General features: G+C 39.1%; 1 protein-coding gene across 6 annotated transcripts in view; it reads left to right on the forward strand.

Annotated features, from left to right (window-relative positions):
* L3MBTL3 (L3MBTL histone methyl-lysine binding protein 3) overlaps positions 1-17,319 on the forward strand; it is a 120,109-nt gene that overhangs the window by 85,275 nt on the left and 17,515 nt on the right. For all 6 annotated transcript variants that reach the window (XM_034990610.1, XM_034990611.1, XM_034990612.1 and 3 more), the window contains 2 exons: positions 4,803-4,952; positions 16,964-17,043. In XM_034990610.1, coding sequence (XP_034846501.1) covers positions 4,803-4,952; positions 16,964-17,043 — 230 coding nt within the window. The remainder of the gene's footprint in view (positions 1-4,802; positions 4,953-16,963; positions 17,044-17,319) is intronic.

Below are 17,319 nucleotides of genomic sequence, written 5' to 3' on the forward strand. Positions count from 1 at the left end.
GATTATAAGCCTAATGAGAACCCACTTTCTCTACAGAAGTTTGATCAGCACTGGTGAGTTATAAAGTTAGTAACTTTTAAAACTGTATGAACCTTGTAAATTTAAGAACAAGGAAACTGGCAAAGAGGTTAAGTAATGGCTCAATGCATATTAGCTCTATGACGGCAGTATCTTGCTCGAAGACGGTACTCAGAGGGATTTCATTGTCAGAGATTACGGCTAAGGGCATTCTTTGATATTGCAAGGTACTGTTTGCCCCCATACAGTGTAACAGAGGACAGCCAGAGTTCATCATCAGACTCTGCCAAGAACTGATAAAGTGACACTGAGCAAGTTCCCTTTTTAAAGCCTCAATTTCTATGTCTGTAAAACAAGTGTTAGACAAGGAACAACTTCCCAGGGTTGTGGGAGTTAAACAAGATAATGCAAGGAAAGCACTTAGCATGTATAATGCAGTTGAGCCGTGGAAACTCTAGTATTGCTCTCATCCTCATTTTACAAGTGAGAAGACACGGTCTCACAAGTTGTGCATACTCTTCAGTAAGTGGTGGATAGGGTGGCAGAGCACCTTAGAACCAGGTTCCTGACTTCTGTCTAAGGGATTGCCCATGACTTGAGCACACTTCATTTGCATTTTGTGGCATACCTTTTTTTTTTTTTTAAGTCACTATCCACTTCAGGAACCAGCTGGCTTCCTTCTCTACCCCATAGCAGGTGTAAAAATGTGAGGTATGTAAACCCATTTTACTTCTCTCAGGATTCAAAGGACGAGAGGGTGTCAGCATAAAATTGATAGCTGCTCATGACGGGACTCCCTTGATAGATCAGCCTGGCCCATTAGTAAATCCATGCTGGGAGGGCTGTGCTCGCTTCCCCTGCTTGAAGTTGAGAGTTTGAAATTCCTCTCTGGCCCTAACAATCCAAAAAGGCAGATAGTTAGACAGTAGGTCTTATTTTGTTTTGCAGCCTTGCCTTTCTGTGAGCTGTACAACTTTGTATGTAGTGATCTTAGAGAGATCTATTTTTCCTTTACTTAGTCAACAAATAGGTGAAGGGACTGTTCTCATAGATCTTATATTCTAAGACTTCTAAACTGTAACTGTTCACTCTGTGTGTAGTTGGGGATATGCAGCCCATCTTAAGAATACTGTGGGTCTTCCCAGTGTGGGAGTGGGTGGGGTTAAGAACAGGACTCTCATTTTCTTTGCTTCATATCTGATAAAACCCTAGGGTAGATATATAGATAGATCTTCAGTAATTGTAAAGCCAGGTGTTTAACTGTGAGTGAAACATGATGGTTGCAGTATTTATAGGATTAGCAGCATGCTGTTTGTCAAAAAAACCAAAGAATTATATTTAGATTTTTTTTTTCTTGCTGTCACAAAATGCAAGGAGGTAAATTTGTCATAGAAATACACAATATGAGGAAGAAAGGATAACAGAGTTAAAGATAACAATCTGAGGCTTAGTTAATATATTTCCTTTGTCAGAAACAAAGATTCAAAAATAGCAGGAGGAGCAGGTTGTATTTCTTACCTTTTTTCTTCAGAAGAGGGGAGTTCATTGAAGATGATGAATTTGGTTTTAAACATGTTTATTATGAGGCAGCCCTGGGTCATTTATATTTTGTCTGAAACAAGATAGGTGTAAGGCAGGGCTCCACGTCCCTCAGGGGAACCACAGGGAGCAGGGCCTCTCCCCCTTCCTCAGGCCTGTGGCACTTACTGTGTGGGCAGAAAACCGAAATGTAGCCAAGCAGATGCTACCACCTGGGTCTTCCATCAGGAGGAGTGATGTGAAGGCAGGTCACACTTGGTGTTAGCAGTCTCTGTGGAATTGGGGGTTGGGCAGGTGTGGACATGGCTGAGGGGTTTGGGGAGCGAGTAAGGGCCACAGCCCCAGGAGCCCCCCATCCTGTGTAGACTGTGTCTGGGGAGGAGAGCTGGTTGGACCTTTCTTCCTGACCAAGCCTGACTACTCAGCCTTCCTACTGACTTGTCTGATGCCCTTTAGTAAGTTTATTTCTGCTCAACTTAGAATTGGTTTTTGTTACTTATATCCATAAACACTAATTAGTACAAATATCCCATAAAGGATTCCATGAGGTACTTGAAGGATTCTTGTTCAGAAGAGACATTGTGGTTGGTGATGAATTCTCCCTTCACATCATTGCTAAATGAATAAAAATGAGTTAAAATAGTATGCCCATTCGCAGTAAGATAAATGAAATAGTGCGCTCGTCTTACTGAGTTACTTTGTTACTGTGTGACATTGGGCAAGCAACATCTCTACTTCATTGTTTAATAAACAGTCCACAATTCCTGATGTTGTCCCCAGATCTGCTTCTCTCTCATCATTCTCATCTCCAGGGGGAAAAAAAAAGAAAGAAAAGAAAAGGTATCCCTATGACCACCCAGGTCTTCAAGCCAGAAACCTACAGACCATTCTTAAATCCTTCTTTAATGTCATTCCCCATCACCCATCCATGCACAGGTTCCTTTGGAGGGATCGCAGAGGTACCATGACCGTTCAGCCACCCAAATCCAAGTCACCATGATGTCTTTACAATTACATAACTTCTTTTGCTCCAATTCTGTCCCTTTGAGATCTTCGCCCCCACAGAGCACCCTGGGTGATTGTTTTAAATTGTACATCAAACCATACCATTCCCTTATTTGAAGGTCCTCCAGTGGCTTCACATCAGACGTAAACAAACCAACTGAGCTCATGACCCATGACCATGGCCTACCAGACACTACATAATACTTCCCCTGCCGGCCTCTAGTGTGTACCCTCCCCTTGCTCACGCACTCGGCCGTCGATGGTCTTCCCCCGCCACACATGCCGAGCTTTCCCTACATTTGTGCTCTTCTTCCCATTTCCCAGAATGCTCTTGCCCTGTGTGGACAGAGCAGGCTTCTTCCTGACCTTGAGGGCATTGATCAGATGCTGCCACTTCAGGGAGGCCCTTCCTCACCACCTGGGACAGCCCCATGTTCTCCTTTAGGCCATACCCCATGGCATGTGTCACTATGTGAGGCTCTCTAATTTGTTTGTGCAATTGTGTAGTGCCCATCTTCCCCCAGAATATCAGCCCCATGAGAGCAGAGATCTTGCCTTTTTATTTTCCATTGTGTTTCCAGTGCCTAGAAAGATAATTAGGACTTAATAGATACTCGATAAATACTTGTTGAACAAATGAATGAAATAATTAAAGATTGAAGTCGCCTAAGCATTTTAAGCCTAGTTTGTCTCATGAAAAGCCTTCCTCATAGGATATTGTAAAGATTAAGTAAAATACTGTGCTTAGCAAAGTGCTTGATATATAGTGAGCGCTCCATAAATATTACTGGTTATTGTTTTTGTTATTGTTGGGTTAGTATTATATACATTTATGTCAACACATGATCAAATGTTATTTACGTTTATCTTTTGCATAGATAATAATGTAGAGTAGCATGTAGTTAAATAAAATAAAGATTGTATTTTAGCTTATAACGTATCTGTGATAAGTTTTATAGGCCATTATCAGAATCACTTAGTTTTCAAACTCTTCCCTCCTCCTCCTAGGAGAAGGTATCTGATTTTTTTTTTGGTGGAGAATAGACATGCATTGTTTAAAAAATTTTCCCTGGGTGATTATCAACATTCCCACTATCACCTAGAGAAAGGAAAAGACATGTAAGACACTAATATAATTTTTTTAAAGATTTTATTTATTTATTTGTCAGAGAGAAAGACAGAGAGAGAGCACAAGCAGGGGGAGCGGCAGGCAAAGGGAGAAGCAGGCTCCCAGCTGAGCAAGGAGCCTGATACGGGACTCGATCCCAGGACCCCAGGATCATGACCTGAGCTGAAGGCAGCTTAACCGACTGAGCCACCCAGGCGCCCAAGACACTAAAATAATTTATCTAAGAGCCAACAATTTCCAGATTTAGGGAGGCTTCCTAAGACCAGAGGGGCAAGATGGGCAGGTAGTTGGGAGGGTTCATTAGGTATTGGAGGCCTGAGATACAGAGGTTGCCCAGTTGTTCTGGAGCCTGGAAAGCTGAGGCCTAGGCAGAGGATTATACTGACTTAACATTGATTTAACAATTAGTGACCTAGATTTCCTTTACTTGGATAACAGGAATGATCCCCATATGGAACCTGAGAGACCAGCCAGGGGTCCAGAGGGCACCGATAGAAGGGAAATGAGCTGGATGGGTTATGATCCAAGTTGGCATCTGGGCTCCTTTCATATCAGAAACAGGATTAACTACAGATTGATATATGTATTGCCTAGGATATCAGATGTACAGCTGGACCTGGAGCTAGGAACATGGGGGAACCCCCTTCCTTTGGAGGGACAGCTGTTATAAAGGAAATGATATGGCCAGTGCAGACCCTGAGTCTGGAGGATCACTTTAGGAAGCAGATCTGTGCCATCTGTCCATCACCAAGCCTCCAATGATGTCTTAAGCATTTCTCTCTTGGGGCTGATTGTTCCTATAGATATGCATAGGCTCTGCCCTGGACAATACAGAGGGGATCCTTCATTGATCATTGCTCAGTTCCAAAGATTTCATCAGATTGCATCTAAACATCTATCTAGTGCAAAGACACATTTTCTATCAGATATACTTAAATTATGTCTTAGAGATAAAATATTTCATATTTATGTGTTTAATCATACATATACACATATGTAAATATATATAACATTCAATTAAATTTGGGGATTTTATATTCTATAGCCTGTCATTTTAATTAGAGGTATGTTCTAATGGGAATGTTCTTTTCTTTTTTCTTTAATATTTTAGTGCTGCCAACTGTCCCTATTCAGAAATCAATTTGAATAAAGACCGAATTTTCCCAGACCGTTTAAGTGGTGAGATGCCTCCGGCTAGTCCATCATTTCCAAGAAATAAAAGGGCAGACACAAATGAAATCTCTTCATCTCCTGAAATCAGGTATTAAGTGATAATATTAGTGTTGTTTAGAAGTACTCTGGTTGAAAGAGGTTTTCTATCTCAGATGTTTTATGTTCTCTGTTATCTTTTCTTGGACATTATTGAAAATGCATTTGATTTAATGTAAAATGATGATGGAGATCAGTAGTGGACTTAAAAAAATTAGGCAGAGAGTTTATACACTTTTATAAACATGAGACAGGCTTTCTTCTTATTTGTTCATCTTTTAGTTGAAATTTTTTGGTGTTAGAAGTTTAGAAATTCCAGTCATTTTACTTCATGCCAGTTCATATTTCCAAATGAACTGATCAATGTCTTTATAGAGCCATCCTTTATGAGAAAGATGTCAGATTTTTGTGAAGAAATGTACATTATTTCTTTTTCATGCTCATGCCAAGCACTTGCATATGTGTTATTTCTTTTAATTATTAAAATGTTAATTGTACTGCATTTGACCCTTGAATGACATAGGGGTTAGGGGCACTGACCACACAATGAAAATCTAAGTACAACTTTTAAGTCCCCAAAAACTTAACTACTAATGGCCTAATAGTTACTGAAAGCCTTGCCAATAACGTAAACAGTTGATTAACACATATTTTGTATGTTATAGATACTACATATGGTATTCTTACCATGAAGTAAGCTAGAGAAAAGAAAATGTTATTAAAATCATAAAGAAGAGAAAATACACTTACAGTAGTATATATATATTTATTTTTAAAAAATCCATGCATAAGTGGACCTGCTTAGTTCAAACCCATGTTGTTCAAGGGTCAACTATATAAGCTCAGTCATTTAGTTTTGATTTCACTTGTAGAGTGAGTTGGAATGTTAAGCTCAGTGGATTATTAAGTAAAGAACTAGATTTTGTTTGATCTTTAAATAATAGGTCTGTGCCCTTACATTAACTGAGGATACTACTAAAAAAGAGAGCAGATTAGTGGAAAGATATTCCTTAGTGCTTAGGTTTTGGGAGTTTCTTCTATGGAATATTTTATTTATTTATTTAAGATTTATTTATTCATTTGAGAGAGAGAGAAAAGAGAGCACGCTCATGTGTGTGAGCAGGGGGAGGGGCAGAGGGAGAGAGAGTCCCCAGTAGACTTCCCACTGAGTGCAGAGCCCACCTCAGGGGGATCCCATAACCCTGAGGTCATGACCCAAGCCAAAATCAAGCGTTGAATGCTCAACAGACTGAGCCACCCAGGCACCCCTTTTATGAGTATTTTAAAACCTAAGGCAACATAGTTTTCTATTTAAATATTTTATAACTTCCATTCTTATGGATGAGCCAGGTAGACATTTGGATTAATAAATCTGATCCTAAATTCATAGCAATGCTATTGGAGTAATGGCATTTCACGTCTCAGTATCCTTATAGAAAAGCAATTTTATCCTATGGCTGGGGTGAGCTGTAACTTCTTTAATTATTAACCACAAGAGGATGACTTTTTTTTTTTACCCTTAAAACTATGACTAATGTAACAAACTCATTTTACCCAACCCAGCACTCCAAAATGAGGTCATACCATGTGAGGAAATTTACTTTAAGACAAAGTACTAATTCATATAGTAATAATTACAGATACAGAGTTCATTGACTCTGACTCACAAGGTGGTAAGACTACCTAGCGTTTAGATTTCAGAAGCCAAGATAGTGTTTAAAATATAAACAGAATACTCCGAAGAGTGGGCAGGTCTAATCTCACACAGGCTTTTCACTCACTAGCTGGGCTCCAGGCTAGATTCCTAGGGCCAGAGTTTCCTCTCAGCAGAATCTCCTTGGGATGATTTCCTAGGGTCTTCTTTAACTCAAAATTTATGTAAAAAAAACTGTAGTGGATTTGACCATTTCAGTGACCTGTCTTCTCTGAGTTGTGGTCATGGTTCTTCATGTAATCACCCGGATTTAGGGAACAACCTCAGACGTTTTTAGTTTTCTGTATAGCCTATCACACATGTTTCATATCTAAATAGTTTTTCCTGTGTCATAGATTTTTAGCTCACACTGTCTTTTGAGTCAGTGAATTCTGACCTGTCATTACTTTGTGTGAGTGAATACTTAACACTTCTTTGTATTAAGGTGAAATTTCTTCAAGTGATCTGCTTCCATTTGGTAAATGAGTGTTCCATTGTTCATGGTTTTAGAGACTTTGTTTAGATTTCTTCTTGTCTTCATCTTTCCAGATTTACTGTTTTTATTTTTTTCATAACTAAAAATAACCTGAAAGATTTGATTAGTCACATGCAAAGGAAACATGAGGGAGATGATCGAAATGACCCCTCAATTTTTAAGGTGAACATTTTATTCTCACTGTATTTTTTATGCAGAAGAATTTTTAAGAGATGGTTGCAGACATTTTGATGTTCCAACCTCAATGCTTCGTTAGGCGTACTTGAAAAGGCAATATGTTTCAAAATAACACAGATTGATTTACTCTTTAAAAATTTTAATTTCTTCTTTAACATTTTTGAAAATTGACTTCAGATTACTTTTTTCTGCAGGCAGTCACTGGTTCTCACAGCAATTGCAATGGCACTGGGTATTTTAGATATAAATGATCATGAGGTGGCAACGTAGTAAATGCTAACAAATAAAAGAAGGGTTGTTAAGGAAAAAGTGTATCTTACGGCTTGAGGATGGTTGATTTAAGGTAGAATTAACAGGGTAGAAGTTGGCTGGCTTCTCTGCTGTGAGTAAATCTGTGTGAATATATTTAATATTTTTTTTCATTTTGTAAGTAAATATAAAATTTTTGGATTGTTGATTTGTTTAACCTGGACTTAAGAATGTGAGCTGTGCAAAGCTGTGAGGGCAGTGACTAATAATAAGCCCTCAGTAAGTATTAGTTTATATTAATGGGGCAGGAGGAATAGGTTACTTATTTGTTGCACAGCATTCTTTTCTTCTGGCGGAACAAAAGAAAGAGTGGCCCATTTCTTTGATATTCCTGAGTTAAACTTTGAATACAGCACTCAGGACAATTCTCACAATACCAGATTATGTTCTCTCTTCTTTTCCCATATTCATTTCATACATGGATGGAATTTTTCATTCAGGTTTTAACGCATTTTCTTTGCGTCCTTTGTAATAATTTACTAAATTTGGTAGCCAGACTCTACTGTTTTTTGTTTTTTTTTAAATGCACTTTAGCACAGCAAGAGACCGTTCGCACCCCCAGAAGTGGACCCTGAGACAAAGATTCAGTTGCATGTGGTTTATTTGGGAGGTGAGGAAGACCTCGGCAGGGGAGTGAGGAAGCGAGCCGGGGAGGGGAGGGCCGCCAGGGAAAGCTTTGTTGCCACACCGATTACCACTGTAGACAGCAGGAACACAGTCCTGCTGCGACCACTCTGGGAGTCGGTGTAAAACACACATCTCAGAGTTTGCCCGCCGTGCGCATGAGGGAGCTGAGCCATTTAAACACCGGTTACCTTCAGTCACAGAGCGAGGCTGCCCGGGAGGGAGCACACGGTAATTCCCCGGCACAGCGGGTTCAGCAGCTGGAGCCCCGGTTAACCCTTCAGGAGGGCGGAGCAGGAGAGACCGTGGGAGCTGGCCGCCGTGGCTGGAAGGGGAGTGCCGTCCACGGAACATGGGCCGGGCACTGACCACGGCTGCTACGCCATCCCTCCCCCCCGTAAACACACACCCATTTCAAATGCGAGAGGGTCACCAGAATGAGGACTGTGCTGGCTTTGCTTTTGACCTGGAAGCCGACACAGCCCGGCCAGATAAAGTAACAATGCGAGGAATGTGTATATCCTTTTCATACCATAACCATTATTTTAAGGGCAAGTTCACAGGCCAGCTGCTCAGGCTGGGCCTTGGGACAACTAATGTTCCACAGCAGTAGCTCCTAGACTTTGCATCAGATTCCCGGGGACCTTCTCAGAATTCAGATTTGGGGGCCCAGGCCAGCCCACCAGAATCTTCCAGGCTAGAGCCTAAGAGTGTGCATTTAAAAAATGTGTTTGGGGGTCTGTCTCCCTGCTTGACACTTGCAGTGACTTTCCATTACTCCTGAAATTAAGTCCCCAATTCTAAGCCTGGCCTGCAAGGTCATGTGTTCTCTGGCCCCTGCCCAGCTCTGCCAGGCTCGTTTTTAAACTTAATGCTTCAACACCATGGTCCTCAGACATCCTTTGCACTCTGCCTAGAGCCTCCAGACCTGCCGTCTCTTAGCTGGTCTCTCATCTTGCAGGCTTCAAGTTCGCTATCATTTCCTCGGAGAAGCTCTATCTGATCTGCTGGAGTATAGTTCAGGTTCCTCATTACGTGCCTTCACAGCACACATCCCGATGCTGCTGATGGTTCTGTGTACGTACTTCTGAGTCTGTGTACTTTGCTTGACAGTAAGCTCTGTCAGGGCTGGGGCCACATTGTCTCTGGTTCTCTGAGACACCTCCGCACTGAGCATGCTACCTGGCACCCAGTAAGGACCCAAGGTGACCTTGAATCATCCACCAGCCTTCAAAGGAGACAGATGAGTTGTATAACCTAAGAGGCAACAGCTGTATAAACTTCTGTTCTGGTAAAACAGCTACCTTCCCAAGGTTGTAAGATCTCCACACTGGATATCTATTAAATGACTAGATGAATCCCCCAAATACACTCTTTTATAAACTTCTCAGTGCTTCCAAAAATGTTGTTGTTTTAATTCCTGTCCCACTTAGAAAATGATACCGCAGAAAAGACAACATTTATATGGCACGAAGGGAGTGAATGGGGCTGCCTCTGATGACCAGATGGGGGCACTTGTACCCAGGGACTCAGGGTGTCCTAGCTGGTAGGCTCTGCCCTACACTAACGTAGCTTCCCAGTGAGTCCTTTTGCAGGTATGTTAAGTATTTAAATCTGTTTTCCTATAGCAATATGTCAAACCCGAATGGATGGTTGGGTTATGAGTGAATTCCTAATGTGTATTTAGATAGAAATGTGAGGCTGCAATCCTTTTCCAGTTAGCCATTGATTCGTCAGGCCTGTAAGGAGTGTGTGCCTTGTGCCTTGTGTTTTCAGTGAGATGTTTTTCTCCCGGGGGTTGGGGGGGTGCGCACAGCAGCTCGTCTCTGCCCTCACAGCACTCCTGACCACGAGATGGTGAGGCAGGGGCTCTCCCCGTTGGTGACGGTCTTTTCCTGGGGACTGATAACCTTAAGTCTCTGCATTTCTACTGCTGAGTAAAAGTATGTGTATATTTCTCGGTCTCTTAATAAAACCTGGGTTGCGAACATTGTTTTGCATCAGAATCATCAGATGTTTGTTAAAATGCAGCTTTCAAAGTACCATCTCCAGAGATACTGATTCAGGAAATGTAAGGTGCATCCCAGTTCGTTTTTAACAAGCACCCCCAGGAGATGCAAGTGATCTATATAGTAGGCTTTGAGAATTATTATTCAATATAAAGACCCTTCTCTGGAGTAATAATTCACAATGTGTTACCAATTGGAGAACATCGGCATCTATCCCACATAGGCTCATTCTCGTGAAATCTATCCTACAGCTGTTTGTAACTGTGTTTCTAAATTAGGTGCTATCTCTATTAAAAATCACGGAATGCTTTAAGCTCCCATGTTGTTTAAGCCTGCTGAGACATAACCACAGAAACACAGTAAAGCATGTTTTAAATATCTGCTAAATGCTTGTGTTACCTTGCAAGGCAAATGCCCATTGCTAATCTAAATCCAATGAAAAATTTCAGTCTGTTCAGATCATTATAGGCCATTAAAAAGGCTTCTCAAGTTGTAGGACCCATGTTTCTACTCAGAATTACAGAGAGCAGTTGTAGAAATTGCAAGTATTAGTCTGATTTATGTTTCTAGGATGAATCCAATTTGCCAGTCATACCAAGAGCTAGTCTGTACACTTGAGGAGGGCTTTATTAAACAGATGGGAAAACAAACTGACATAAATATGAAACTATAAGCATATAAAAATCTCTTTACTTTGCAGAACTGCAAGATCAAATAGAATAACATTAACTTAGAGCCAAAATTTCTAAAAGATTACAAATGCTAATTAAGAATCTTTGGGAACTTTATTTTGCTTTTTGAGGCTTTCTGAGCCTGAGGGTTTGATGTTGACAATTGGAGAAAGTCCTTTTGATGACTAGGCATTACCTACCCATGTAAAAGCCTGTTTCCCCTTTTTGTCAATGGGCTGCCAGGTATGGATCAGGAGCTGTGGAAGTTTAAAAATATTCCAGCTCTTGGGAACCTGAGTCAAATCTATGGGGTTGTTTGTGTGCACCAGAGAGAAGCTCAGTTTTAGTTAAAACATTCTCAGTTCTTGTGCCAAACACTGTGACACCAGGGCAACCATTCAAAGTGTAAGGAAGAGATGACTCTGTAATTGTTGTATGCCTGTGAAGTTGTTGGGCCAAAATTATAACAGGGTCTCATTTTATCCCCTCGAATAGCACTAATTCCTGACTCAGATGACTCTTTTATATATAGTGGAAAAGCAGTGACACCTGGTTACTTTTCTTTGACAACATGAAAGTAATGCAGTCTTGCTCTTCTTATAATATATGGCCTTTATTCCCCAATACTCACCTCATTGGTTAGGGCTTTACATTTTATAAGAAGATTGATTAGTTAATTGCTCAATTAGTTTTTCTGGAGGGTTTTTCCTTGGCATTTGATAATATCCACTGTTTTGACTAATTATATTACTTTTCATCATTAACATATGTTCCTTATGCTAAATGATAATTTAATAGGCTTATTAATCAAAATGTTTTATTTTTAGTCATTAGATAAATAGTAAACCATGTTTACCTCTCTTAGGCCATGTTTATGAAAACACTATAAAAACCACTGCTGGGGGTGCCTGCGTAGCTCAGTCAGTTAAGCATCTGACTCTTGATTTTGGCTCGGGTTGTGATCTCAAGAGCCGTAATCTCAGGGTCCTGAAATTGAGCCCCATGTGGGGCTCCGCACTCAGTGGGGAGTCTGCCTCTCTCTCTCTCTTCCCCCTCCCTCCTCTCTCTCAAAAATAAATCTTTAAAGACTATTCAGATGTTAACCATAGACATAAAAGTTTTAATCCGACTGGTTTTATTTGCCATCTTTTCTGAGTCCTTTTGAAGATGGTGACCTTCTTGTACTGAGGCTGTGGATGCACACTCTCCTCTTCATTTGTAGGAGGCATTTGGAGACAGTTCAAGTAATCTTTTATAATTCCTCTGAAGTATAAACCCTGAGACTCTCTTTCTTGGATTTTTTTTCCTGTGAGTGACCTCAGCCCAGAAATTAGGGGAAAAAAAGTTGCTGGGGGCATGCAAAAAAGACCTCCTTTTCATGTTCAAAACAGAAATTCCTACATTATTTTACGGCCCCAGCTACATTCATTGTGTCGCCTCTGGTTACTAGGAAGTACAGGTACTTTTCAGCTCTAACAAAACCCCTGTGAGACTAGAATAAGCGCTGCTGGAGAGAGAAGGTGGGGTTATTTCAAGCTAGGAGCCAAATCAAACTCATGCTGGATTTCGAGGGATAGCTGAAATCTCTGAATTGAAGCAAAATAATTGTTTCACATTTTTTTCAATATTGTTTTTAACATACTGGGGACTGATGGAAGCATAATTGGCTAGGGATTGTTTTTAAATGAAAAATAAACAAACTTGAAGAAATATAGCTATTTGCATTCAAATGCATCCTGTTACTATGTATTTACCCTTCTGATGTTTGTTTTGCTAATAATTACTACAAAGCATATTTAGAGTAAGATAGACATTTAAAGCATGATATGTAATTACAGAGAAAAAGAGGTTGCTGACTCATAAAGAATACATTTTTGCACTTGAGTGGATTCCACTGTCTTAATTAAAAACCTAAAGAGTATTCTTCAGTAAGGTTTTAGCTATGGTTATATTTCAATTCAAGCTAAAGAAATGTTGAAATAAATTGGTTCTTGAAAATTCTAAGATCTCAAGGGAAATCTCTGTATTCCAGGTACTTTTCTAGGTGTTTTTACCTACATTAGCTCACTTAATCTTCACAGTGCCTTATGTGGGGTGAGTGCTGTTCTCACATCCCCATTCAAAAATGTAGAACCTCTCGTGGTTACAGATTACACAACTAGTCAATAGCAGACCCGGATTACAGCCCAGGCCGTCTGGCTGCAGTCTGGCTCGTAACTTTGACTCTAAAAACTATTTTAAAACTTGAAGAAAACAGGTGACAGTGGATGATTTTATCCCCAAATAGAAGTAATTCTTAAATAGTAGAAGCTGCCGTTTATCATGCTTCTGCTTCTATGTCTGGCTGTGGGCAGCATTTTGTATTCATTATTTTATTGAGTCCTCAAAATGCCTGTGAGGAAAGGGATTTATTACCCTCGTTTTACAGGTGATGCAGCTGGGAAGTAGGAAAGTTAAGTAACTTGCTGAAGATCATTTAGAATTAAGTAGCAGAATTGATATTGGAAGGAGGTCTGTTCACTTCCAGAGACCATCCATGTAACCACTCCATGTTCTGATTCCCTAGCCCCCTGCCCAGTCAGCTTGTATCTCCTTCGGAGCTAAATGAAATTGTTGCTAATGGAAAGTGTTGATCAAGAGAAGAAAACAGAGATGTTTTTTGTTGAGCAAAAATGTACTATTAAAATACATCAAAATATGTTTGGTGGTCTTTTTTTAAAGAGAATCTGTTAAGAAGCATATCTGGTACCGTGTTCCAGAGAGATTAATTATAAAGTTATCACAGAGTTGGGGCATTCTGATATAAACGTGTTTTGTCTGTAATTGGAAGACCTGTGCAACTAGAATAACTTTGTGCTTAGGAAGTTGAAATCCTAGATTAAGGATTTCATTTTTGCACAGAGAAAGAGACCCATCATGGCACCTCTTGAGTCAGAATTAGCAATGAAACTCCTCACCTTGTAGGAGAGAGAAATATTGGTTGCCCAACTGAGAAACCAATTTTTTTAAGGACTTTATTTATTTGAGAGAGAGAGGGAGAGCACAAGCAGGGGAGTGACAGAGGGAGAGGGAGAAGCAGACTCCCTACTGAGCAAGGAGCACGATGCAGGGCTCGATCCCAGGATCCTGGGATCATGATCCAAGCCGAAGGCAGACGCTTAACCAACTGAGCCACCCAGGTACCCTGAGAAACCAGTTTTTATTTTAAATAAAATACAAGACAAACAAGAATGAGTCAGATTCTTCATGACTGACCTTGTCACTAGAAGACGGGTATACTGTATTCTGGAGAAATGCAAAGGTAAAAACCAAGTAATACTTGAATCTAATTATGGATTTTGGTGTCAGTAGACCTGGTGCTGTACTTGTTCTACAAATTTGGCATTAACCTCTTTAAGTTTCAGTGGCCTTAAGAACAGAACCTTCTTCTAGCAATTGTTACGAAATATTGGACATATAAAGATCTCAGCCAGCCTTTGGTGCATAGTATGTTCTTGTAACTTTTCTTATTATTAACTGCTCCCACATTTCTAGATGTGCTTAAATTAGGATTCTGCTCACTTCAGTGGTTCTGTTCATCCATCTATTTGATAATGCTTGTTCTAATAGACTGCTCAGGTGACCCCACTGCCCCACCCCTCCAACTTTCTAGTAAATGAAATATCATGTAGAACCCCCTAGGGGCTTAGTCGCTTTTAATTTTAAGGAATTAGCAGAATCAGTATATTAATTGGAAATAAAACATTCAGTAAACATTTCTTCTAGAGTCCTTTATTTGAATTGTGTTTGGTAAGGATAAATACTCATGTTTATATTCCCAAGTTTATATGGGTTCAGCTTAATGAAATATCACGAGTTGCAGTAGGGAAAATGGAAACTGAACATGCTTCTATAATGAAGCTATATAAATAATATAAGAATAGATGGCTTCCATCTTGCTTCTCTGGGGATGGATTACAGCAGGTTCAGGCCTGAAGAAACTTTTTGGGTCAGAGGTCTTATTTTCCTTTTCTGTCTCCATTCTCTCCTAGCAAATGGTCCTTTTCTTACATTCATAAGATAAACCATTGGCATTGTATTTGGGCATAAGAATACAATAGAACTTTGCTCATACTTAAGTCTTATACCTTTATTTTAATAAAACTTAACTTTAAAGGAATGCTGTGCTTTATTAAAACCACAAAAATGTAAAACTTATCAGTGGACAATTCTGATCATGAAAACAGAAATATTTGAAAAATTATAAGACTTAATTGTAGCCTTTGATCTCAGTTTGTCTTTTTTTTCCCTTTTAACCACTCATTAAAGCTTTTGGGAAATCTATGATGACTAATTAGGAATTTATTTTAACTCTGAAAAATGCCAATTTCAAGTTATCACTGTAATATGTGACTTTTTTTCTAGTAAATATTAAGATAGTCATGCACAAACAACTTTTTTCAGTGGTCACAGTACTTACTGGGATAGATTTGTAGACTCAAAGAATATTCTAATTTAATATTAAACAAGTTCAGAAGATCACATAAGCTAATTTTAACATACGAGGCTGATTTTAGCATGTTGTAATTACCAAGTATAACTTTAGCACAGTTTTTACAGAGAAGACAGTTTTCAACTAATGTCCTTCTCCAATTATCAGTGATTTTCTTATTTTTTCCCATATTTCCATCTTACATTTTATGGAATCTTACATTTTATGGAATAAGAGCCTCCAATAATCATTTGATTACTCTTGGAAGAAGATGTGTTTTTATTTTGTATTAACCGTGATTCATCTCCATTCTCAAATAAGCAAGTTTTCTTCAGCATTTGGGATAAGTTGTTTTTAGTATGAACTTATTAGCCAGGGAGCACAGATCTCAATGAAATTTCACATGTGTTTGTGGAAATGATCTAAGAAGTAGTGAACATGTATTTATGGCATACTTACCGTGTTTGAATTGTTGTGTTAAATTATCATCATTCAAATGGAGAATAAATTCGTGCCTTTGTAATTAAGACTATACAGCTGCTTTATATTTTGTTGGGGTGTCTGGTTTCAAATGTGTTTGCTTTTTTCCTTAAAACTTAACAGTAGAAGTATGATCTGGATCTTTTAGAAACTCGGGATATATTTATATATAGGTAACAACACATAAGAAACAGTAGGACATCATAAATGCAGAGTATTATAAGGCATTGAAGTGTGAAACCAGGGATCATAGCCTCGATAGTACCAGGAAATTGGAGAGTGGGATGTATTTTGAACTCTGGGAATGGAAAAATTAGGTTGAAAAATTTTAAATACTTGAAATGTAGCTTTAAAGAAAATATAATTAGTCTGTTCTTGGTTCCCTTTAATGCTGTTTTTGTCCCTGACTTAAGGGTAAAGCTCTGAATTAAGATCGTAATGGATTCCATTGCATTTTAGAGCATTTCGGCATGCTTAGATTAGCCTTGGATCATTCCTGGTCAAAAAGAGTTGGAATCAGTTCAGCCTACACATTTGACCTGATTAAGCCAGGAAAAGCTTCCTAGAATTGAGTTTGATTCTCCTGGGCCAGTCTCAGGCTCAAGCCCAAATCCCAGAGCTGAGTGTAGTGTATATGCTACTTGATTAAACGGTCTGGAGTTTCAAAATATTTTCTTTCCTTAAATTGTAGTTTTACTGTATAGTACCAAGTAAAATTCTTCATGAATACCTGTCCCAGTTGAAGTTGAGTAGCTGCGTTTGCCAGAATAGTTCACCTTAATACCATTCTTAGCTTTAAAAAATCTCCTTTCTGAACTCTAAATGAAAATTGGTAATGAAGAAAATGGATGTTTATAGATGTTATTACTAGGCGTTGCTTCTTAGTAGAACTGAAAATCCTTTCTAACATTTTAGTGGTATCATGTGTTTTTATTTTGTTGTGTTTTGTTTTCTTGTTGCTTTTTAATGTTTCAAGTTTTTATTTAAATTCTAGGTAGTTAACATACAGTGTAGTATTAGTTTCAGGAGTAGAATTCAGTGATTTATCACGTACCTATAACAGTTGCTGAGGTGCAGTGCTGAACCATCCTTTAAAGTGCATTACAAAACATTGATACATCTGTTTTTCTCAGAGACCAGCATGCTGATGATGTCAAAGAGGACTTTGAAGAGAGAACAGAAAGTGAAATGAGGACGTCGCATGAAGCCAGAGGTAGCCATAATAATCTCATCTTATTGATGGATATTATTATTAATACTCAACAGTCAGAACTTGACTAGAATATAGCAGCCACTTCTATATTAAAGATAAACTTTGTTTAGTTGGTTTATTCTGTTACCGCAGGCTATAGAAGTTTATTGTTCAGGATAAATATACAGTTGACCTTGAGCAACGTGGATTTGAACTGTGTGGGTCCATTCATACACAGATTTTTTTTCAATAAATACAGTACAGTCCTATAAATGTATTTCCTCTTCTTTATGATTT

The sequence above is a fragment of the Mirounga leonina genome, unplaced genomic scaffold (genome assembly GCF_011800145.1).
Source record: "Mirounga leonina isolate KUSES-001 unplaced genomic scaffold, KU_Mleo_1.0 Mir_53, whole genome shotgun sequence".
Taxonomy (NCBI): domain Eukaryota; kingdom Metazoa; phylum Chordata; class Mammalia; order Carnivora; family Phocidae; genus Mirounga; species Mirounga leonina.